The following is a 26,044-nucleotide window of genomic DNA, read 5'->3' as shown; positions in this document are numbered from 1 at the left end:
GAGATACTAGGTCTGGAAGGAAAGAGAGATATTAGGTCTGGAAGGAAAGAGAGATACTAGGCCTGGAAGGAGAGAGAGATACTAGGTCTGGAAGGAGAGAGAGATACTAGGCCTGGAAGGAGAGAGAGATACTAGGTCTGGAAGGAGAGAGAGATACTAGGCCTGGAAGGAGAGAGAGATACTAGGCCTGGAAGGAGAGAGAGATACTAGGTCTGGAAGGAGAGAGAGATACTAGGCCTGGAAGGAGAGAGAGATACTAGGCCTGGAAGGAGAGAGAGATACTAGGCCTGGAAGGAGAGAGAGATACTAGGCCTGGAAGGAGAGAGATACTAGGCCTGGAAGGAGAGAGAGATACTAGGTCTGGAAGGAAAGAGAGATACTAGGCCTGGAAGGAGAGAGAGATACTAGGCCTGGAAGGAGAGAGAGATACTAGGTCTGGAAGGAGAGAGATATTAGGTCTGGAAGGAGAGAGAGATATTAGGTCTGGAAGGAGAGAGAGATATTAGGTCTGGAAGGAGAGAGAGATACTAGGCCTAGAAGGAGAGAGATACTAGGTCTGGAAGGACAGAGAGATACTAGGCCTGGAAGGAGAGAGAGATACTAGGTCTGGAAGGAGAGAGATATTAGGTCTGGAAGGAAAGAGAGATACTAGGCCTGGAAGGAGAGAGAGATACTAGGTCTGGAAGGAGAGAGAGATACTAGGCCTGGAAGGAGAGAGAGATACTAGGTCTGGAAGGAGAGAGAGATACTAGGTCTGGAAGGAGAGAGATACTAGGTCTGGAAGGAGAGAGAGATACTAGGTCTGGAAGGAGAGAGAGATACTAGGTCTGGAAGGAGAGAGAGATACTAGGTCTGGAAGGAGAGAGATATTAGGTCTGGAAGGAGAGAGATACTAGGTCTGGAAGGAGAGAGAGATACTAGGTCTGGAAGGAGAGAGATACTAGGTCTGGAAGGAGAGAGAGATACTAGGTCTGGAAGGAGAGAGAGATACTAGGTCTGGAAGGAGAGAGATATTAGGTCTGGAAGGAAAGAGAGATACTAGGCCTGGAAGAACAGAGAGATACTAGGCCTGGAAGGAGAGAGATACTAGGTCTGGAAGGACAGAGAGATACTAGGTCTGGAAGGAGAGAGAGATACTAGGTCTGGAAGGAGAGAGATATTAGGTCTGGAAGGAAAGAGAGATACTAGGCCTGGAAGGAGAGAGAGATACTAGGTCTGGAAGGAGAGAGAGATACTAGGCCTGGAAGGAGAGAGAGATACTAGGTCTGGAAGGAGAGAGATATTAGGTCTGGAAGGAGAGAGATACTAGGTCTGGAAGGAGAGAGAGATACTAGGCCTGGAAGGAGAGAGAGATACTAGGTCTGGAAGGAGAGAGAGATACTAGGTCTGGAAGGAGAGAGATACTAGGTCTGGAAGGAGAGAGAGATACTAGGTCTGGAAGGAGAGAGAGATACTAGGTCTGGAAGGAGAGAGAGATACTAGGTCTGGAAGGAGAGAGATACTAGGTCTGGAAGGAGAGAGATACTAGGTCTGGAAGGAGAGAGAGATACTAGGTCTGGAAGGAGAGAGAGATACTAGGTCTGGAAGGAGAGAGAGATACTAGGTCTGGAAGGAGAGAGAGATACTAGGTCTGGAAGGAGAGAGATATTAGGTCTGGAAGGAAAGAGAGATACTAGGCCTGGAAGAACAGAGAGATTCTAGACACACACACACACACCTACCTTACAGACTCCATCAACACAGACGTCCTTCCTCCCGGGGTGGCAGGACGTGCCGTCGGCCACAGCTGTCCTGTGACGGTAGAAGAAGTTCTCTCCCCTGGGCATACAGTTCAGCTCACACAGGTTGTCAGCTGGTGGGAAACACAAACACACCTTTAGGTCACCCTTCCTCATCTGTCATTTGCATAACTTTTCCAGCAATATATTCCAGTGGTCTGCTGAACATTGCTGTTCAGTTTCGCTGTATTATTAGTCTTTACCAAACCGTATTCAGTCTTTACCAAACCGTATTCAGTCTTTACCAAACGTTATTAGTCTTTACCAAACCGTTATTCAGTCTTTACCAAACCGTATTCAGTCTTTACCAAACCGTATTCAGTCTTTACCAAACCGTATACAGTCTTTACCAAACCGTATTCAGTCTTTACCAAACCGTATTCAGTCTTTACCAAACCGTATTCAGTCTTTACCAAACCGTATACAGTCTTTACCAAACCGTATACAGTCTTTACCAAACCGTATTCAGTCTTTACCAAACCGTATACAGTCTTTACCAAACCGTATACAGTCTCTACCAAACCGTATACAGTCTTTACCAAACCGTATTCAGTCTTTACCAAACCGTATTCAGTCTTTACCAAACCGTATTCAGTCTTTACCAAACCGTATACAGTCTTTACCAAACCGTATACAGTCTTTACCAAACCGTATTCAGTCTTTACCAAACCGTATTCAGTCTTTACCAAACCGTATTCAGTCTCTACCGAACCGTATACAGTCTTTACCAAACCGTATACAGTCTTTACCAAACCGTATACAGTCTTTACCAAACCGTATTCAGTCTTTACCAAACCGTATTCAGTCTTTACCAAACCGTATACAGTCCTTACCAAACCGTATTCAGTCTCTACCAAACCGTATACAGTCTTTACCAAACCGTATTCAGTCTCTACCAAACCGTATACAGTCTTTACCAAACCGTATTCAGTCTTTACCAAACCGTATACAGTCTTTACCAAACCGTATTCAGTCTTTACCAAACCGTATTCAGTCTTTACCAAACGTATTCAGTCTTTACCAAATGTTATACAGTCATTACAAAACGCTTTACAGTCATTACTAAACATTATACAGTCATTACCAAACCTGTATAAAACCCCGGCCTCAGGCCCTTCTGACTCACCTCCATAGTATGGGAGCCATTTGTATCGTTTTCCCTGGAAGTCAGATCCATCAAACTGAGAACACTGCTCTTCTCTGAAGTCTCTAGATCCCTCTGGGCAGTCCTGATACACAAGGAGAGGTAATGGGGTCAGGGGTTAGGAGTCAGGGGTAATTAGGGGTCAGAGGTCAGGGCATAGACCGACAGAGAGTATATTACTGTATAACACCCTGTTGGTTCTGTCCTGTCAGTGATATGAACTGAACATAAAATAAATGGTTTATTCCCAAAGATGAACAACTGAGTCGTTCCGCCAATTCGGTGCCTTTGAAAAAGTGTAACCTGGTCACCTAATTTTAATATTTTGTCATAAAGAGGACATGTTCACCTTAATGTAAAAATAAAAAAGGTTTTCCCATCTCAAGAGGTTAAACAAAAAAAGTAATAGTAAGTAACTAATTAGTGCCAAATAAAATAACAGGGCTGACCGTAACAGGGCTGACCGTAACAGGGCTGACCGTAACAGGGCTGACAGTAACAGGGCTGACAGTAACAGGGCTGACCGTAACAGGGCTGACCGTAACAGGGCTGACCGTAACAGGGCTGACCGTAACAGGGCTGACCCTAACAGGGCTGACCCTAACAGGGCTGACCCTAACAGGGCTGACCCTAACAGGGCTGACAGCAACAGGGCTGACAGCAACAGGGCTGACAGCAACAGGGCTGACAGCAACAGGGCTGACAGTAACAGGGCTGACAGTAACCGGGTTGACAGTAACAGGGATGGCCGTAACAGGGTTGACCGTAACAGGGTGGACCGTTACAGGGTTGACCGTAACAGGGTTGACAGTAACAGGGTTGACCGTAACAGGGCTGACCGTAACAGGGTTGACGGTAACAGGGTGGTCCGTAACAGGGTTGACAGTAACAGGGTTGACAGTAACAGGTCTGACAGTAACTGGGCTGACCGTATCGGGGCTGACCGTAACAGGGCTGACAGTAACAGGGTTGACCGTAACAGGGCTGACGGTAACAGGGCTGACGGTAACAGGGTGGTCCGTAACAGGGTTGACAGTAACAGGGTTGACAGTAACAGGGCTGACAGTAACAGGGCTGACAGTAACAGGGCTGACAGTAACAGGGTTGACCGTAACAGGGCTGACGGTAACAGGGTTGACGGTAACAGGGTGGTCCGTAACAGGGTTGACAGTAACAGGGTTGACAGTAACAGGGCTGACAGTAACAGGGCTGACCGTAACAGGGCTGACCGTAACAGGGCTGACCGTAACAGGCCTGACAGTAACAGGGCTGACAGTAACAGGGTTGACCGTAACATGGCTGACAGTAACAGGGTTGACCGTAACAGGGCTGACAGTAACAGGGTTGACGGTAACAGGGTGGTCCGTAACAGGGTTGACCGTAACAGGGCTGACCGTAACAGGGCTGACGGTAACAGGGTTGACCGTACCAGGGTTGACCGTGACAGGGTGGACTGTAACAGGGCTGACCGTAACAGGGCTGACCGTAACAGGGCTGACAGTAACAGGGCTGGCCGTTACAGGCTTGACAGAGGAACGTGTCAAAATGCAGAATTTTGCACTTTAGCAATTCCCTGTTCATATAAAAAAAAAAATGTTTTTATTGAATTGTCCATGTGGTCGATATTAAATAATACTTCATTAACTATAAATGGCTTTAACGCTTCAATATTTGTAGACAATTTCTACTTAAAATATAAAAAGGGATGAAAAAGGCAAAATCATTTTGTGGAAAGATCCAAAAGCTCTGGTTGCTCTGAGAGAGTTACACCAACAGGAATAGTCTGAGACAGAGTTACACCAACAGTAATAGTCTGAGAGAGAGTTACACCAACAGGAATAGTCTGAGACAGAGTTACACCAACAGTAATAGTCTGAGAGAGAGTTACACCAACAGTAATAGTCTGAGAGAGTTACACCAACAGTAATAGTCTGAGAGAGAGTTACACCAACAGTAATAGTCTGTGAGAGAGTTACACCAACAGTAATAGTCTGAGACAGAGTTACACCAACAGTAATAGTCTGAGAGAGAGTTACACCAACAGTAATAGTCTGAGAGAGTTACACCAACAGTAATAGTCTGAGAGAGAGTTACACCAACAGTAATAGTCTGAGAGAGAGTTACACCAACAGTAATAGTCTGAGAGAGAGTTACACCAACAGTAATAGTCTGAGACAGAGTTACACCAACAGTAATAGTCTGAGAGAGAGTTACACCAACAGTAATAGTCTGAGAGAGTTACACCAACAGTAATAGTCTGAGAGAGAGTTACACCAACAGTAATAGTCTGAGAGAGAGTTACACCAACAGTAATAGTCTGAGACAGAGTTACACCAACAGTAATAGTCAGAGAGAGAGTTACACCAACAGTAATAGTCAGAGAGAGAGTTACACCAACAGTAATAGTCTGAGAGAGTTACACCAACAGTAATAGTCTGAGAGAGAGTTACACCAACAGTAATAGTCAGAGACAGAGTTACACCAACAGTAATAGTCAGAGAGAGTTACACCAACAGTAATAGTCTGAGAGAGAGTTACACCAACAGTAATAGTCTGAGAGAGAGTTACACCAACAGTAATAGTCTGAGAGAGAGTTACACCAACAGTAATAGTCAGAGAGAGAGTTACACCAACAGTAATAGTCTGAGAGAGAGTTACACCAACAGTAATAGTCTGAGAGAGAGTTACACCAACAGTAATAGTCAGAGAGAGTTACACCAACAGTAATAGTCTGAGAGAGTTACACCAACAGTAATAGTCTGAGAGAGAGTTACACCAACAGTAATAGTCAGAGAGAGTTACACCAACAGTAATAGTCTGAGAGAGAGTTACACCAACAGTAATAGTCTGAGACAGAGTTACACCAACAGTAATAGTCTGAGAGAGTTACACCAACAGTAATAGTCTGAGAGAGAGTTACACCAACAGTAATAGTCTGAGAGAGTTACACCAACAGTAATAGTCTGAGAGAGAGTTACACCAACAGTAATAGTCTGAGACAGAGTTACACCAACAGTAATAGTCTGAGACAGAGTTACACCAACAGTAATAGTCAGAGAGAGAGTTACACCAACAGTAATAGTCAGAGAGAGAGTTACACCAACAGTAATAGTCTGAGAGAGTTACACCAACAGTAATAGTCTGAGAGAGAGTTACACCAACAGTAATAGTCAGAGAGAGTTACACCAACAGTAATAGTCTGAGAGAGAGTTACACCAACAGTAATAGTCTGAGAGAGAGTTACACCAACAGTAATAGTCTGAGACAGAGTTACACCAACAGTAATAGTCTGAGAGAGAGTTACACCAACAGTAATAGTCTGAGACAGAGTTACACCAACAGTAATAGTCAGAGAGAGAGTTACACCAACAGTAATAGTCCGAGAGAGAGTTACACCAACAGTAATAGTCTGAGAGAGAGTTACACCAACAGTAATAGTCTGAGAGAGAGTTACACCAACAGTAATAGTCTGAGAGAGAGTTACACCAACAGTAATAGTCTGAGAGAGAGTTACACCAACAGTAATAGTCTGAGAGAGAGTTACACCAACAGGAATAGTCTGAGAGAGAGTTACACCAACAGGAATAGTCTGAGAGAGAGTTACACCAACAGTAATAGTCTGAGAGAGAGTTACACCAACAGTAATAGTCTGAGAGAGAGTTACACCAACAGTAATAGTCTGAGACAGAGTTACACCAACAGTAATAGTCTGAGAGAGAGTTACACCAACAGTAATAGTCTGAGACAGAGTTACACCAACAGGAATAGTCTGAGACAGAGTTACACCAACAGGAATAGTCAGAGAGAGAGTTACACCAACAGTAATAGTCTGAGACAGAGTTACACCAACAGGAATAGTCTGAGACAGAGTTACACCAACAGGAATAGTCAGAGAGAGAGTTACACCAACAGGAATAGTCTGAGACAGAGTTACATCAACAGGAATAGTCAGAGAGAGAGTTACACCAACAGTAATAGTCTGAGACAGAGTTACACCAACAGGAATAGTCAGAGAGAGAGTTACACCAACAGGAATAGTCTGTGACAGAGTTACACCAACAGTAATAGTCTGAGACAGAGTTACACCAACAGGAATAGTCAGAGAGAGAGTTACACCAACAGGAATAGTCTGTGAGAGAGTTACACCAACAGTAATAGTCTGAGACAGAGTTACACCAACAGGAATAGTCAGAGAGAGAGTTACACCAACAGGAATAGTCTGAGAGAGAGTTACACCAACAGTAATAGTCTGAGACAGAGTTACACCAACAGTAATAGTCTGAGACAGAGTTACACCAACAGTAATAGTCTGAGAGAGAGTTACACCAACAGTAATAGTCTGAGACAGAGTTACACCAACAGGAATAGTCTGAGACAGAGTTACACCAACAGGAATAGTCTGTGAGAGAGTTACACCAACAGTAATAGTCAGAGAGAGAGTTACACCAATAGTAATAGTCTGAGAGAGAGTTACACCAACAGTAATAGTCAGAGAGAGAGTTACACCAATAGTAATAGTCTGAGAGAGAGTTACACCAACAGTAATAGTCTGAGAGAGAGTTACACCAACAGTAATAGTCTGTGAGAGAGTTACACCAACAGTAATAGTCAGAGAGAGAGTTACACCAACAGTAATAGTCTGAGAGAGAGTTACACCAACAGTAATAGTCTGAGAGAGAGTTACACCAACAGTAATAGTCAGAGAGAGAGTTACACCAACAGTAATAGTCTGAGAGAGAGTTACACCAACAGTAATAGTCTGTGAGAGAGTTACACCAACAGTAATAGTCTGAGAGAGAGTTACACCAACAGTAATAGTCTGTGAGAGAGTTACACCAACAGTAATAGTCTGAGAGAGAGTTACACCAACAGTAATAGTCTGAGAGAGAGTTACACCAACAGTAATAGTCTGAGAGAGAGTTACACCAACAGTAATAGTCTGAGAGAGAGTTACACCAACAGTAATAGTCTGAGAGAGAGTTACACCAACAGTAATAGTCTGTGAGAGTTACACCAACAGTAATAGTCTGAGAGAGAGTTACACCAACAGTAATAGTCAGAGAGAGAGTTACACCAACAGTAATAGTCTGAGAGAGAGTTACACCAACAGTAATAGTCTGAGAGAGAGTTACACCAACAGTAATAGTCTGAGACAGAGTTACACCAACAGTAATAGTCAGAGAGAGAGTTACACCAACAGTAATAGTCAGAGAGAGAGTTACACCAACAGTAATAGTCTGAGAGAGTTACACCAACAGTAATAGTCTGAGAGAGAGTTACACCAACAGTAATAGTCAGAGACAGAGTTACACCAACAGTAATAGTCAGAGAGAGTTACACCAACAGTAATAGTCTGAGAGAGAGTTACACCAACAGTAATAGTCTGAGAGAGAGTTACACCAACAGTAATAGTCTGAGAGAGAGTTACACCAACAGTAATAGTCAGAGAGAGAGTTACACCAACAGTAATAGTCTGAGAGAGAGTTACACCTACAGTAATAGTCTGAGAGAGAGTTACACCAACAGTAATAGTCAGAGAGAGTTACACCAACAGTAATAGTCTGAGAGAGTTACACCAACAGTAATAGTCTGAGAGAGAGTTACACCAACAGTAATAGTCAGAGAGAGTTACACCAACAGTAATAGTCTGAGAGAGAGTTACACCAACAGTAATAGTCTGAGACAGAGTTACACCAACAGTAATAGTCTGAGAGAGTTACACCAACAGTAATAGTCTGAGAGAGAGTTACACCAACAGTAATAGTCTGAGAGAGTTACACCAACAGTAATAGTCTGAGAGAGAGTTACACCAACAGTAATAGTCTGAGACAGAGTTACACCAACAGTAATAGTCTGAGACAGAGTTACACCAACAGTAATAGTCAGAGAGAGAGTTACACCAACAGTAATAGTCAGAGAGAGAGTTACACCAACAGTAATAGTCTGAGAGAGTTACACCAACAGTAATAGTCTGAGAGAGAGTTACACCAACAGTAATAGTCAGAGAGAGTTACACCAACAGTAATAGTCTGAGAGAGAGTTACACCAACAGTAATAGTCTGAGAGAGAGTTACACCAACAGTAATAGTCTGAGACAGAGTTACACCAACAGTAATAGTCTGAGAGAGAGTTACACCAACAGTAATAGTCTGAGACAGAGTTACACCAACAGTAATAGTCAGAGAGAGAGTTACACCAACAGTAATAGTCCGAGAGAGAGTTACACCAACAGTAATAGTCTGAGAGAGAGTTACACCAACAGTAATAGTCTGAGAGAGAGTTACACCAACAGTAATAGTCTGAGAGAGAGTTACACCAACAGTAATAGTCTGAGAGAGAGTTACACCAACAGTAATAGTCTGAGAGAGAGTTACACCAACAGGAATAGTCTGAGAGAGAGTTACACCAACAGGAATAGTCTGAGAGAGAGTTACACCAACAGTAATAGTCTGAGAGAGAGTTACACCAACAGTAATAGTCTGAGAGAGAGTTACACCAACAGTAATAGTCTGAGACAGAGTTACACCAACAGTAATAGTCTGAGAGAGAGTTACACCAACAGTAATAGTCTGAGACAGAGTTACACCAACAGGAATAGTCTGAGACAGAGTTACACCAACAGGAATAGTCAGAGAGAGAGTTACACCAACAGTAATAGTCTGAGACAGAGTTACACCAACAGGAATAGTCTGAGACAGAGTTACACCAACAGGAATAGTCAGAGAGAGAGTTACACCAACAGGAATAGTCTGAGACAGAGTTACATCAACAGGAATAGTCAGAGAGAGAGTTACACCAACAGTAGTAGTCTGAGACAGAGTTACACCAACAGGAATAGTCAGAGAGAGAGTTACACCAACAGGAATAGTCTGTGACAGAGTTACACCAACAGTAATAGTCTGAGACAGAGTTACACCAACAGGAATAGTCAGAGAGAGAGTTACACCAACAGGAATAGTCTGTGAGAGAGTTACACCAACAGTAATAGTCTGAGACAGAGTTACACCAACAGGAATAGTCAGAGAGAGAGTTACACCAACAGGAATAGTCTGAGAGAGAGTTACACCAACAGTAATAGTCTGAGACAGAGTTACACCAACAGTAATAGTCTGAGACAGAGTTACACCAACAGTAATAGTCTGAGAGAGAGTTACACCAACAGTAATAGTCTGAGACAGAGTTACACCAACAGGAATAGTCTGAGACAGAGTTACACCAACAGGAATAGTCTGTGAGAGAGTTACACCAATAGTAATAGTCTGAGAGAGAGTTACACCAACAGTAATAGTCAGAGAGAGAGTTACACCAATAGTAATAGTCTGAGAGAGAGTTACACCAACAGTAATAGTCTGAGAGAGAGTTACACCAACAGTAATAGTCTGTGAGAGAGTTACACCAACAGTAATAGTCAGAGAGAGAGTTACACCAACAGTAATAGTCTGAGAGAGAGTTACACCAACAGTAATAGTCTGAGAGAGAGTTACACCAACAGTAATAGTCAGAGAGAGAGTTACACCAACAGTAATAGTCTGAGAGAGAGTTACACCAACAGTAATAGTCTGTGAGAGAGTTACACCAACAGTAATAGTCTGAGAGAGAGTTACACCAACAGTAATAGTCTGTGAGAGAGTTACACCAACAGTAATAGTCTGAGAGAGAGTTACACCAACAGTAATAGTCTGAGAGAGAGTTACACCAACAGTAATAGTCTGAGAGAGAGTTACACCAACAGTAATAGTCTGAGAGAGAGTTACACCAACAGTAATAGTCTGAGAGAGAGTTACACCAACAGTAATAGTCTGTGAGAGTTACACCAACAGTAATAGTCTGAGAGAGAGTTACACCAACAGTAATAGTCAGAGAGAGAGTTACACCAACAGTAATAGTCTGAGAGAGAGTTACACCAACAGTAATAGTCAGAGAGAGAGTTACACCAACAGTAATAGTCTGTGAGAGTTACACCAACAGTAATAGTCTGAGAGAGTTACACCAACAGTAATAGTCTGTGAGAGTTACACCAACAGTAATAGTCTGAGAGAGAGTTACACCAACAGTAATAGTCAGAGAGAGAGTTACACCAACAGTAATAGTCAGAGAGAGAGTTACACCAACAGTAATAGTCTGAGAGAGAGTTACACCAACAGTAATAGTCTGTGAGAGTTACACCAACAGTAATAGTCTGAGAGAGAGTTACACCAACAGTAATAGTCAGAGAGAGAGTTACACCAACAGTAATAGTCTGTGAGAGAGTTACACCAACAGTAATAGTCAGAGAGAGAGTTACACCAACAGTAATAGTCTGTGAGAGTTACACCAACAGTAATAGTCTGAGAGAGAGTTACACCAACAGTAATAGTCTGTGAGAGTTACACCAACAGTAATAGTCTGAGAGAGAGTTACACCAACAGTAATAGTCAGAGAGAGAGTTACACCAACAGTAATAGTCAGAGAGAGAGTTACACCAACAGTAATAGTCAGAGAGAGTTACACCAACAGTAATAGTCTGAGAGAGAGTTACACCAACAGTAATAGTCTGAGAGAGAGTTACACCAACAGTAATAGTCTGTGAGAGAGTTACACCAACAGTAATAGTCTGAGAGAGAGTTACACCAACAGTAATAGTCTGAGAGAGAGTTACACCAACAGTAATAGTCTGAGAGAGAGTTACACCAACAGTAGTAGTCAGAGAGAGAGTTACACCAACAGTAATAGTCTGTGAGAGTTACACCAACAGTAATAGTCTGAGAGAGAGTTACACCAACAGTAATAGTCAGAGAGAGAGTTACACCAACAGTAATAGTCAGAGAGAGAGTTACACCAACAGTAATAGTCAGAGAGAGTTACACCAACAGTAATAGTCTGAGAGAGAGTTACACCAACAGTAATAGTCTGAGAGAGAGTTACACCAACAGTAATAGTCTGAGAGAGAGTTACACCAACAGTAATAGTCTGAGAGAGAGTTACACCAACAGTAATAGTCTGTGAGAGAGAGTTACACCAACAGTAATAGTCAGAGAGAGAGTTACACCAACAGTAATAGTCAGAGAGAGTTACACCAACAGTAATAGTCTGAGAGAGAGTTACACCAACAGTAATAGTCAGAGAGAGTTACACCAACAGTAATAGTCTGAGAGAGAGTTACACCAACAGTAATAGTCTGTGAGAGAGTTACACCAACAGTAATAGTCTGTGAGAGAGTTACACCAACAGTAATAGTCTGTGAGAGAGAGTTACACCAACAGTAATAGTCAGAGAGAGAGTTACACCAACAGTAATAGTCTGAGAGAGAGTTACACCAACAGTAATAGTCAGAGAGAGTTACACCAACAGTAATAGTCTGTGAGAGAGAGTTACATCAACAGTAATAGTCAGAGAGAGAGTTACACCAACAGTAATAGTCTGAGAGAGAGTTACACCAACAGTAATAGTCAGAGAGAGTTACACCAACAGTAATAGTGTGAGAGAGAGTTACACCAACAGTAATAGTGTGAGAGAGAGAGTTACACCAACAGTAATAGTGTGAGAGAGAGTTACACCAACAGTAATAGTGTGAGAGAGAGAGTTACACCAACAGTAATAGTGTGAGAGAGAGTTACACCAACAGTAATAGTGTGAGAGAGAGAGTTACACCAACAGTAATAGTCTGAGAGAGAGTTACACCAACAGTAATAGTCAGAGAGATAGTTACACCAACAGTAATAGTCAGAGAGAGAGTTACACCAACAGTAATAGTCAGAGAGAGTTACACCAACAGTAATAGTCTGTGAGAAAGTTTTGGGGGATTTTGGGGAATTTTACAACCCTAGCATGTTGTTTACCTGGATATTACAGGAGCTGTAGGACTTGTCTGGTCCCACACAGTTATTCCCTCCGTCAGTCCTGTAAAACAGATTAAAAGGAGACATCAGAGGTTATTCATGGTTTAAAGAAAGGATAAAGATAGAGCTAATTCATGAGTAATCTGGTCCCAGATCTGTTCTGTCTTGCCAATACATGTTTGGCATGACAACATCCTGGAAGTTCGCAAGACAGCATAAACAGATCTGGGACCAGGCTACATTCAGTGGGCTCAGAACTCCAAGGCTGAACTTTCCTCTAGGTACAGATCTAGGATCAGCTTCCCCTCCATCATTCCTAACCTTCATCATTAGTGAGGGGAAAAAAGCTAAACTGAACCAGGATCAGCATTTGGGGGGCAACTTCACCCTCCAACTGGGCTCAGAGGAGAGATAATGACATGATGAAGATAATGTAGTCATTAAGGCTGACCTTTCACCTACATCAGTACACAGGCAGGCTGCAGGCAGCCAACCATGAGGCAGTGAAGTGTTGGCTCCAAACGACACCCTATTCCCTACGTAGTGCACTACTTTCAACCACAGCTCTATGGGTCCTGGTCAAAAGTAGTGCCCTAAATATAGGGAATAGGGTGCCATTTGGTACACAGTCCCTACAACAGCTTTGGCTTCCTGCAGTATGTACAGCAGAGGAGGCTGGTGGGAGGAGCTATAGGAGAACGGGCTCCTTTCACCTTTTTTTTTTTTTTTTTTTAATATATTTGTATTGAAGTTTTAACAATAATTATTGCACAGAAACATAAGATGTAGTTTATACGCCCCCCCACCCGACATCCTACCACCTTAACGCCTCTGAACCAACCTATCTAATTAAGTGGGTAGTTGGGTATTGGTCTGCAATCATATGAGGGGACCCTACAAATTCATAGAAATTCATACAAATCCATTCCTTTTCATCTTCATTTATCACTTGATTTACTTAACAAAAAGGCACATCTCAATAGGTGGACCAGGTATACATGACATGGCACAAGTGGGGGGGTGGGGGGTGGGGAGGGGGGTCCTTTATCGTTCCCGCAAGCAATGGGATTACATCACATCTGACCATCAGACCAACTCCTTGATTGTCCCACCTCCTTGAATGTCCCAATCTCCTTGAATGTCCAATCTCCTTGAATGTCCAATCTCCTTGAATGTCCAATCTCCTTGAATGTCCAATCTCCTTGAATGTCCCATCTCCTTGAATGTCCAATCTCCTTGAATGTCCAATCTCCTTGAATGTCCTATCTCCTTGAATGTCCAATCTCCTTGAATGTCCAATCTCCTTGAATGTCCAATCTCCTTGAATGTCCCAATCTCCTTGAATGTCCAATCTCCTTGAATGTCCAATCTCCTTGAATGTCCAATCTCCTTGAATGTCCCAATCTCCTTGAATGTCCAATCTCCTTGAATGTCCCACCTCCTTGAATGTCCCACCTCCTTGAATGTCCCATCTCCTTGAATGTCCCATCTCCTTGAATGTCCCATCTCCTTGAATGTCCCACCTCCTTGAATGTCCCATCTCCTTGAATGTCCCATCTCCTTGAATGTCCCATCTCCTTGAATGTCCCATCTCCTTGAATGTCCAATCTCCTTGAATGTCCCAATCTCTTTGAATGTCCCACCTCCTTGAATGTCCCATCTCCTTGAATGTCCCATCTCCTTGAATATCCCACCTCCTTGAATGTCCCACCTCCTTGAATGTCCCACCTCCTTGAATGTCCCAATCTCCTTGAATGTCCAATCTCCTTGAATGTCCAATCTCCTTGAATGTCCCATCTCCTTGAATGTCCCATCTCCTTGAATGTCCAATCTCCTTGAATGTCCTATCTCCTTGAATGTCCAATCTCCTTGAATGTCCAATCTCCTTGAATGTCCAATCTCCTTGAATGTCCCAATCTCCTTGAATGTCCAATCTCCTTGAATGTCCAATCTCCTTGAATGTCCCAATCTCCTTGAATGTCCCAATCTCCTTGAATGTCCCATCTCCTTGAATGTCCCACCTCCTTGAATGTCCCACCTCCTTGAATGTCCCATCTCCTTGAATGTCCCATCTCCTTGAATGTCCCATCTCCTTGAATGTCCCATCTCCTTGAATGTCCCATCTCCTTGAATGTCCAATCTCCTTGAATGTCCCAATCTCCTTGAATGTCCCACCTCCTTGAATGTCCCATCTCCTTGAATGTCCCATCTCCTTGAATGTCCCATCTCCTTGAATGTCCCACCTCCTTGAATGTCCCACCTCCTTGAATGTCCCACCTCCTTGAATGTACCATCTCCTTGAATGTCCCATCTCCTTGAATGTCCCATCTCCTTGAATGTCCCATCTCCTTGAATGTCCCAATCTCCTTGAATGTCCCATCTCCTTGAATGTCCCATCTCCTTGAATGTCCCACCTCCTTGAATGTCCCATCTCCTTGAATGTCCCATCTCCTTGAATGTCCCATCTCCTTGAATGTCCCACCTCCTTGAATGTCCCATCTCCTTGAAGTGTGCAGTTGTCTAACGTGATGTTAAAAACATATTTGTTTACCCTTTAGTATGTGTACTTGACTGTATTTATACTTGAGGAAAATGTTTTTTTTTTAAATCACTGGATGACATCTGGAGGATAGGTGGAAGCTAATCCTAGATCTGCACCAAAGGGAAATTCCCTGGAGCCCACACAAGTTGGTGTTGGTAAGAGCTGGTAATCAGAGGGTGGTGTTGGTAAGAGCTGGTATTCAGAGGGTGGTGTTGGTAAGAGCTGGTAATCAGAGGGTGGTGTTGGTAAGAGCTGGTATTCAGAGGGTGGTGTTGGTAAGAGCTGGTATTCAGAGGGTGGTGTTGGTAAGAGCTGGTATTCAGAGGGTGGTGTTGGTAAGAGCTGGTATTCAGAGGGTGGTGTTGGTAAGAGCTAGTATTCAGAGGGTGGTGTTGGTAAGAGCTTTCCCTCCAGACCTGTGTTCTATCAATAACAAGGTGTTTAGCCAGGCTTGTTATGCCTGAGACTAAATACCAGACATGTCCCATCTTTATGATTCCACGAGTAAGAGCCTGAAGCTGGAACGCGTAAGAGAGGGGAGGGAAAGGGGGATACCTAGTCAGTTGTACAACTGAATGCCTTCAACTGAAATGTGTCTTCCGCATTTAACCCAACCCCTCTGAATCAAAGAGGGGGGGGGTGGGGGCCTGGGGAACTGCCTTGCTCCGGCGCAGAGCGACAGATTTTGACCTTGTCAGCTCGGGGATTCGATCCAGCAACCTTTCGGTTACTAGTCCAACGCTCTAACCACTAGGCAAGTGTTATGCCTCCATGATGAGTTCAATCCTGAAGCTGAGGGAGGGTACGGCTGGTCAACAGTAGAGCCCTATGATCCCTGGTCAACAGTAGAGCTCTATGATCCCTGGTCGACAGTAGAGCTCTATGATCCCTGGTCAACAGTAGAGCCCTATGATCCCTGGTCGACAGTAGAGCCCTATGATCCCTGGTCGACAGTAGAGCCCTATGATCCCTGGTCAACAGTAGAGCTCTATGGTCCCTGGTCAACAGTAGAGCTCTATGATCCCTGGTCAACAGTAGAGCTCTATGATCCCTGGTCAACAGTAGAGCTCTATGATCCCTGGTCAACAGTAGAGCTCTATGATCCCTGGTCGACAGTAGAGCTCTATGATCCCTGGGCAACAGTAGATCCCTGGTCAACAGTAGAGCTCTATGATCCCTGGTCAACAGTAGAGCTCTATGATCCCTGGTCAACAGCAGAGCTCTATGATCCCTGGTCAACAGTAGAGCTCTATGATACCTGGTCAACAGTAGAGCCCCTATGACCCCTGGTCAACAGTAGAGCTCTATGATCCCTGGTCAACAGTAGAGCTCTATGACCCCTGGTCAACAGTAGAGCTCTATGATCCCTGGTCAACAGTAGAGCCCTATGGGCCCTGGTCAACTGTAGAGCTCTATGATCCCTGGTCAACAGTAGAGCTCTATGGTCCCTGGTCAACAGTAGAGCCCTATGATCCCTGGTCAACAGTAGAGCTCTATGATCCCTGGTCAACAGTCGAGCCCTATGGGTCCTGGTCTAAAGCAGGGCACTAAACAGGGAATAGGGAGCCATTAAGGACGTATCCTAAGTGTTATTCACTTCACCCAGGCTCAGACTATCCTCCTCCTCCACCTCCTCCTCGCTTTCTGATTGGACAACATGGTAACTGTTGGCAACATGGTAACTGGTATCTGTGAAGGGAACGTTGACACTTCCTGTAATAGGGTGCAGGAGGAGTTCAAGTCAACAGAGTGATGTGGTCTAATAATTGAAGATAGGTAAAAGGTACTGGACAGGATGACTAATGTTCCTGACGAGACACAACATACCAGGTGGACAGTAGCCTCAAGAAGTAGCAATGCACCAGCTTGGGGGGAGGCAGGTAGCACGGAGGCTGGGTGCACCAGCTGGGGGGGGGGGCAGGTAGCACAGAGGCTGGGTGCACCAGCTTGGGGGGAGGCAGGTAGCACGAAGGCTAGGTGCACCAGCTTGGGGGGAGGCAGGTAGCACGGAGGCTAGGTGCACCAGCTTGGGGGGGGGCAGGTAGCACGGAGGCTAGGTGCACCAGCTTGGGGGGAGGCAGGTAGCACGGAGGCTAGGTGCACCAGCTTGGGGGGAGGCAGGTAGCACGGAGGCTAGGTGCACCAGCTTGGGGGGAGGCAGGTAGCACGGAGGCTGGGTGCACCAGCTTGGGGGGAGGCAGGTAGCACGGAGGCTAGGTGCACCAGCTTGGGGGGAGGCAGGTAGCACGGAGGCTAGGTGCACCAGCTTGGGGGGAGGCAGGTAGCACGGAGGCTAGGTGCACCAGCTTGGGGGGAGGCAGGTAGCACGGAGGCTAGGTGCACCAGCTTGGGGGGAGGCAGGTAGCATGGAGGCTGGGTGCACCAGCTTGGGGGAGGCAGGTAGCACGGAGGCTGGGTGCACCAGCTTGGGGGAGGCAGGTAGCACGGAGGCTAGGTGCACCAGCTTGGGGGGGGGGCAGGTAGCACGGAGGCTGGGTGCACCAGCTTGGGGGAGGCAGGTAGCACGGAGGCTAGGTGCACCAGCTTGGGGGAGGCAGGTAGCACGGAGGCTAGGTGCACCAGCTTGGGGGGAGGCAGGGAGCACGGAGGCTAGGTGCACCAGCTTGGGGGGGGGGCAGGTAGCACGGAGGCTGGGTGCACCAGCTTGGGGGGGGGGCAGGTAGCACGGAGGCTGGGTGCACCAGCTTGGGGGAGGCAGGTAGCACGGAGGCTGGGTGCACCAGCTTGGGGGAGGCAGGTAGCACGGAGGCTAGGTGCACCAGCTTGGGGGGGGGGCAGGTAGCACGGAGGCTGGGTGCACCAGCTTGGGGGAGGCAGGGAGCACGGAGGCTAGGTGCACCAGCTTGGGGGGGGGGGCAGGTAGCACGGAGGCTGGGTGCACCAGCTTGGGGGAGGCAGGGAGCATGGAGGCTAGGTGCACCAGCTTGGGGGGGGGCCCGGTAGCACGGAGGCTGGGTGCACCAGCTTGGGGGGGGGGCAGGTAGTACGGAGGCTGGGTGCACCAGCTTGGGGGGGGGGCAGGTAGCACGGAGGCTGGGTGCACCAGCTTGGGGGAGGCAGGGAGCACGGAGGCTAGGTGCACCAGCTTGGGGGGGGGGGCAGGTAGCACGGAGGCTAGGTGCACCAGCTTGGGGGGGGGGCAGGTAGCACGGAGGCTGGGTGCACCAGCTTGGGGGAGGCAGGGAGCATGGAGGCTGGGTGCACCAGCTTGGGGGGAGGCAGGGTGCATGGAGGCTAGGTGCACCAGCTTGGGGGGAGGCAGGTAGCACGGAGGCTAGGTGCACCAGCTTGGGGGGAGGCAGGTAGCATGGAGGCTAGGTGCACCAGCTTGGGGGGAGGCAGGTAGCACGGAGGCTAGGTGCACCAGCTTGGGGGGAGGCAGGTAGCACGGAGGCTAGGTGCACCAGCTTGGGGGGAGGCAGGTAGCACGGAGGCTAGGTGCACCAGCTTGGGGGGAGGCAGGGAGCACGGAGGCTAGGTGCACCAGCTTGGGGGGAGGCAGGTAGCATGGAGACTGGGTGCACCAGCTTGGGGGGAGGCAGGTAGCACGGAGGCTAGGTGCACCAGCTTGGGGGGAGGCAGGTAGCACGGAGGCTAGGTGCACCAGCTTGGGGGGAGGCAGGGAGCATGGAGGCTGGGTGCACCAGCTTGGGGGAGGCAGGTAACTACTGTCAAGACATCTGTCTTATTTCTGTTCAGCCGACTGTTATTAAACTGACTGTCTGGCTGGCTAACAGACTGTCTGGCTGGCTAACTGACTGACTGTCTGGCTGGCTAACTGACTGTCTGGGTGGCTAACTGACTGACTGACTGACTGACTGACTGACTGGCTGACTGGCTGACTGACTGGCTGGCTGGCTGGCTAACTGACTGGCTGGCTGGCTAACTGGCTGGCTGGCTAACTGACTGACTGACTGGTTGGCTAACTGGCTGGCTGACTGGCTGGCTAACTGGCTAACTGACTAACTGGCTGGCTAACTGACTGTATGACTGGCTGGCTAACTGACTGTCTGGCTAATTAACTGGCTGGCTAACTGACTGTCTGGCTGGCAAACTGGCTGGCTACCTGACTGTCTGGCTAGCTAACTGGCTGGCTACCTGACTGTCTGGCTGGCTAACTGGCTGGCTACCTGACTGTCTGGCTGGCTAACTGGCTGTCTGGCTGGCTAACTGACTGTCTGGCTGGCTAACTGACTGTCTGGCTAGCTAACTGACTGACTGTCTGGGTGGCTAACTGGCTGGCTAACTGACTGTCCGGCTGGCTAACTGACTGTCCGGCTGGCTAACTGGCTGGCTAACTGACTGTCTGGCTAATTGGCTAACTGACTGTCTGGCTAATTGGCTAACTGACTGTCTGGCTAATTGGCTAACTGACTGTCTGGCTAATTGGCTAACTGACTGTCTGGCTGGCTAACTGACTGTCTGGCTGGCTAACTGGCTGGCTAACTGGCTAACTGGCTAACTGACTGGCTGGCTGGCTAACTGACTGTCTGGCTGGCTAACTGACTGTCTGGCTGGCTAACTGACTGACTAGCTGGCTAACTGACTGACTAGCTGGCTAACTGATTGTCTGGCGTGTAACGGGGTAGAGCAGCATTTGGGCGTGTTAGACTAACAGTGACAGCATTAATGATGACACAGGAAGAGCGTATTTAATGGTAGCCATGGGTGCTAGGGGGTGGATGGAGATAAAGGCACAATATACTTTTCCCTGTGCAGTGATACAAAGCTCTCTCTGTCTCTCTGTCTCATGTGCCAAATCACAGATTTATATTTCCATGTCCCTTCAACTGACAGTAAATTAAATGGATTTGACTCTGCTGTCAAGACATTTGTCTCATTTCTGTTCCAAAATGTGAAATGAATCTAACCAATGACATCAGTGTAGCTGTGCTTCAGCACGTCTAGGAAGCCATCTTTGTTTGAATAAATTCCTCCTAACTGAGATCTAAGCAGACCCAGCCTTCAGCCCAGTGCCCGCAGACCCAGCCTTCAACCCAGTGCCCGCAGACCCAGCCTTCAGCCCAGTGCCCGCAGACCCAGCCTTCAGCCCAGTGCCCGCAGACCCAGCCTTCAGCCCAGTGCCCGCAGACCCAGCCTTCAACCCAGTGCCCGCAGACCCAGCCTTCAGCCCAGTGCCCGCAGACCCAGCCTTCAGCCCAGTGCCCGCAGACCCAGCCTTCAGCCCAGTGCCCGCAGACCCAGCCTTCAGCCCAGTGCCCGCAGACCCAGCCTTCAGCCCAGTGCCCGCAGACCCAGCCCATTGCCCGCAGACCCAGCCTTCAGCCCAGTGCCCTCAGACCCAGCCTTCAGCCCAGTGCCCGCAGACCCAGCCTTCAGCCCAGTGCCCACAGACCCAGCCTTCAGCCTTCAGCCCAGTGCCCACAGACCCAGCCTTCAGCCCAGTGCCCACAGACCCAGCCTTCAGCCCAGTGCCCACAGACCCAGCCTTCAGCCCTGTGCCCACAGACCCAGCCTTCAGCCCAGTGCCCACAGACCCAGCCTTCAGCCCTGTGCCCACAGACCCAGCCTTCAGCCCAGTGCCCACAGACCCAGCCCTGGAAAAACACTTTCAGCTTTGAGACCGTTCCTTTAACACACCACTGCATCGTAAACCTCAACCTGCCATCACTAAAATCGTACTGAAGAAGTTGCTGCTCACTAACGTTTGTGGCGATTTGCGATAGCAGCATAAGCATCTGATTTAGCTGTCTGCCGGGCAGTATAGATCACTGCTGGGAAAAGGGGGATGAACTATGAAGAACAAAGTCAAAGTCACTCATATACAACCAAACTCCTTAGGAAGGATTTGGGGTGTAGTGACCCCAGGTGGATGACACGTCATGTAAGACTCCTTTGAGTCTGTGCCTCCTCATCCAGTTAGAATGGGAGACTACACGATCGTTCGGCTGTATATTGGGAGACATGTACTTTACTTCCCCCTCTTCATAATATTATGAGATGCAAGAGGGAACAAGCAGGCTGGATTCCAACTCTATGATTTATGGACAAAGTGCTTAGCTTAGCTCTATCCTTCCCCCCTCTCTCCATTGCTCCTCTCTCTCTCCTGCATAATTAACCTCCAGCACAACAAGCCACAAATATAGATTCCTTTCAACACACGCACAAGAACACACACTCAACCAGCGCTAGTTAAATCTGTCAAGAACAAACACTAAGCCACTGCCAGTAAAACCTGTCAAGAAGGAAAGACGCTGTATAATTGGTTCACAACGAGTGTTGCTGTAACACAGTAACAAGTTCCCTTCTCATCTTCTGTTGGCTTCACAGCACGCTGAGGGTGCAGAAGGCAACACCCAACTTAAAGATAGAGATCCTATTCAAACTGCCACTCCCTACAATCAAAAATGGCGCCGACAGAGATGGTCGCCTCGCCTCGAGTTCTTAGGAAACTATGCAGTATTCTTTTTTTTTTAATGTATTATTTCTTGTTACCCCAGGAAATCGTAAGTCTTATTACATACAGCCGGGAGGAACTATTGGATATAAGAGTGACGTCAACTCAACCAGACGGCATCCCTTGCCGTGTCCTCAGAGCATACGCTGACCAGCTGGCTGGTGTGTTTACAGACATATTCAATTTCTCTCCCTATCCCAGTCTGCTTTCCCCACTTGCTTCAAGATGTCCACCATTGTTCCTGTACCCAAGAAGGCAAAGATAACTGAAGTAAATGACTACCGCCCCGTAGCACTCACTTCTGCCATCATGAAGTGCTTTGATCATATCACTGCCACCTTACCGGCCAACCTAGACCCACTTCAGTTTGCATACCGCCGCAACAGGTCCACAGATGACGCAATCACCATCACACTCTACACTGCCCTATCCTATCTGGACAAAAATAACACCAATGTAAGAATGCTGTTCATTGACTCAGCATTCAACACCATAGTACCCTCCATGAGGGTGAGCTCATGAGCTCATCATCAAGCTGGAGGCCCTGGGTCTCAATCCTGCCCTGTGCAACTGGGTCCTGGACTTTCTGACGGGCCGCCCCCCAGGTGGGGAAGGTAGAAAACAACATCTCCACTTTGCTGACCCTCAACACTGGGGCCCCACAAGGGTGTGTGCTCAGCCCTCTCCTGTACTACGTGTTCACCCACGACTGTTTGGCCATGCACGCCTCCAACTCAATCATCAAGTTTGCAGATGACAACAGTAGTGGGCCTGATCACCAACAACGACAAGACAGCCTACGGGGAGGAGGTGAGGGCACTCACAATAACAACTCGAGCCACTGCCTGTTCACAGCGCTACCATCCAGAAGGCGAGGTCAGTACAGGTGCATCAAAGCTGGGACCGAGAGACTGAAAAACAGCTTCTATCTCAAGGCCATCAGACTGCTAAACAGCCATCACTAACTCAGAGAGACTGAGACCCAATTACTGGACACTTTAATAAATGGATCACTAGTCACTGTAAACAATGCCACTTTAATAATGTTCACGTCTTACATTACTCATATCACCTGTATATACTGTATATACCGCTTGGCCATAGTTCATCCATATACTTATATGTACATATTCTCATTCATCCCTTTACACTTGTGTGTATTAGGTAGTTGTTGGGGAATTGTTAGATTACTTGTTGGTTATTACTGCATTGTCGGAACTAGAAGCACAAGCATTTCACTACAGTCACATTAATATCTGCTAACCATGTGTATGTGACCAATAACATTTGATTTGACCTTGTAAAACACAGGACAGCCTTAAGAGGACAGAGAAACACAAGGGTAGCCTAGAGTGGACAGAGAAACACAGGGGTAGCCTAGAGTGGACAGAGATACACAGGGGGTAGCCTAGAGAGGACAGAGAAACACAGGGGTAGCCTAGAGTGGACAGAGAAACACAGGGGTAGCCTAGAGTGGACAGAGAAACACAGGGGTAGCCTAGAGTGGACAGAGAAACACAGGGGTAGCCTAGAGTGGACAGAGATACACAAGGGGTAGCCTAGAGAGGACAGAGAAACACAGGGGTAGCCTAGAGTGGACAGAGAAACACAGGGGTAGCCTAGAGTGGACAGAGAAACACAGGGGTAGCCTAGAGTGGACAGAGAAACGTAGGGGTAGCCTAGAGTGGACAGAGATACACAGGGGTAGCCTAGAGTGGACAGAGATACACAGGGGTAGCCTAGAGTGGACAGAGATACACAGGGGTAGCCTAGAGTGGACAGAGAAACACAGGGGTAGCCTAGAGTGGACAGAGAAACACAGGGGTAGCCTAGAGTGGACAGAGATACACAAGGGGTAGCCTAGAGTGGACAGAGATACACAGGGGGTAGCCTAGAGTGGACAGAGATACACAGGGGTAGCCTAGAGTGGACAGAGAAACACAAGGGTAGCCTAGAGTGGACAGAGAAACACAAGGGGTAGCCTAGAGTGGACAGAGATACACAGGGGTAGCCTAGAGTGGACAGAGATACACAGGGGTAGCCTAGAGAGGACTGAGGAACAGGAAAGAAACAACAAAGAACAACAAAGAATAACAACAACAAAGAATAACAGCAAATAAGAACAACAACAACGAACAACAACACTCTCTTACCTCTGGCTGACACATCTCCTGGTCCTAAGGGTAACCCCACTCCCACAGCTCCGACTACATTCTCCATAGGGACTCCATTCCTCCCAGTAGTCCCCATTGGGCAGCTGGACATACACAACAACACGTTATGGGATATGTCCCAAATGGCACACTATTCCCTATTGAGTGCACTACTTTAGACCAGGGCCCACAGGGCTTTATAGGAACACGATACTTTAGACCAGGGCACACAGGGCTTTATAGGAACACGATGCTTTAGACCAAGGCACACAGGGCTTTATAGGAACACGATACTTTAGACCAGGGCACACAGGGCTTTATAGGAACACGATGCTTTAGACCAAGGCACACAGGGCTTTATAGGAACACGATACTTTAGACCAGGGCACACAGGGCTTTATAGGAACACGATACTTTAGACCAGGGCCCATGCCGATGACATGTGACGGAGTCTGGTATAGCAGGCAAAGCTCTTGACTTTGTACCACACAGCCTACCTCGTGTCTACAGCCTACCCCCCTGTCTACAGCCTACCTCGTGTCTATAGTCTATCCCCTGTCTACAGCCTACCTGTCTACAGCCTACCCCCTGTCTACAGCCTACCTCGTGTCTATAGTCTACCTCGTGTCTATAGTCTACCTCGTGTCTACAGTCTACCTCGTGTCTATAGTCTACCTCGTGTCTATAGTCTACCCCCTGTCTATAGTCTACCCCCTGTCTATAGTCTACCTCGTGTCTATAGTCTACACCCTGTCTATAGTCTACACCCTGTCTATAGTCTACCTCGTGTCTATAGTCTACCCCCTGTCTATAGTCTACCTCGTGTCTATAGTCTACCCCCTGTCTATAGTCTACCTCGTGTCTATAGTCTACCTCGTGTCTATAGTCTACCTCGTGTCTATAGTCTACCTCGTGTCTATAGTCTACCCCCTGTCTATAGTCTACCTCGTGTCTATAGTCTACCTCGTGTCTATAGTCTACCTCGTGTCTATAGTCTACCTCGTGTCTATAGTCTACCTCGTGTCTATAGTCTACCTCGTGTCTATAGTCTACCCCCTGTCTATAGTCTACCCCCTGTCTATAGCTTACCCCGTGTCTATAGTCTACCCCCTGTCTATAGTCTACACCCTGTCTATAGCTTACCCCGTGTCTATAGTCTACCCCGTGTCTATAGTCTACCCCGTGTCTATAGTCTACCTCGTGTCTATAGTCTACCCCCCATCTACAGCCTACTCCCTGTCTATAGCCTACCCCGTATACAGCCTACCTCGTCTATAGTCTAGCCCGTCTACAACCTACACCGTCTACAGACTACCCTGTCTCTAGCCTACCCCTTGTCTCTAGCCTACCCCCTGTCTCTAGCCTACCCCCTCTCTACATCCTACCCTCTCTCTACAGTCTACCCTCTCTCTACAGTCTACCCCTGTCTACAGTCTACCCCGTCTCTAGCCTACCCCGTCTCTAGCCTACCTCCGGTCTGTAGCCTACCCTCTCTCTATATCCTACCCTCCGTCAACAGCCTACCGCCTGTCTGTAGTCTACCGCCTGTCTATATCCTACCCTCCGTCAACATTCTACCCCCTGTCTATAGTCTACCCTGTATACAGCCTACCTCGTCTATAGTCTAGCCCGTCTACAACCTACACCGTCTACAGACTACCATGTCTGTAGCCTACACCCTGTCTATAGCCTACCCCATGTTTATAGCCTATACCCTCTCTCTATAGCCTACCACGTCCACAGCCTACCCCTCGTCTATAGACTACCCCCGGTCTCTAGCCTACCCCCCGTCTACAGTCTACCCCGTCTGTAGCCTACCCTCTCTCTATATCCTACCCTATCTCTATATCCTACCCTCCGTCAACAGCCTACCGCCTGTCTGTAGCCTACCCCCTGTCTGTAGCCTACCCTCTGTCTGTAGCCTACCTCAGGGTTCCCTGTTTATTGCCTACCCTGTAGCCTACAGCCTACCCCGTCCACAGCCTACCACTCGTCTATAGACTACCCCCCTGTCTACAGTCTACCCCCTGTCTACAGTCTACCCCCTGTCTACAGTCTACCCCCTGTCTACAGTCTACCCCCTGTCTACAGTCTACCCCCTGTCTACAGTCTACCCCCTGTCTACAGTCTACCCCCTGTCTACAGCCTACCCCCTGTCTACAGTCTACCC

The 26,044-nt window shown here is 47.3% G+C and overlaps 1 protein-coding gene across 2 annotated transcripts in view; it reads right to left on the bottom strand.

The window, feature by feature from the left end:
* The window catches only part of LOC139563637 (papilin-like), a 76,444-nt gene that overhangs the window by 41,488 nt on the left and 8,912 nt on the right, over window positions 1-26,044 (bottom strand). For both annotated transcript variants that reach the window (XM_071382476.1, XM_071382477.1), the window contains exons 3-6: window positions 23,875-23,978; window positions 12,741-12,801; window positions 2,905-3,007; window positions 1,722-1,852 (exon numbers count right to left, since the gene is read on the bottom strand). In XM_071382476.1, the coding sequence (XP_071238577.1) occupies window positions 1,722-1,852; window positions 2,905-3,007; window positions 12,741-12,801; window positions 23,875-23,978 (399 nt within the window). The remainder of the gene's footprint in view (window positions 1-1,721; window positions 1,853-2,904; window positions 3,008-12,740; window positions 12,802-23,874; window positions 23,979-26,044) is intronic.

The sequence above is a fragment of the Salvelinus alpinus genome, chromosome 34, assembly GCF_045679555.1.
Source record: "Salvelinus alpinus chromosome 34, SLU_Salpinus.1, whole genome shotgun sequence".
Lineage (NCBI taxonomy): Eukaryota > Metazoa > Chordata > Actinopteri > Salmoniformes > Salmonidae > Salvelinus > Salvelinus alpinus.
Note: the sequence above shows the minus strand (reverse complement) of the source record. Positions and strands in the feature narration are given on the sequence as shown.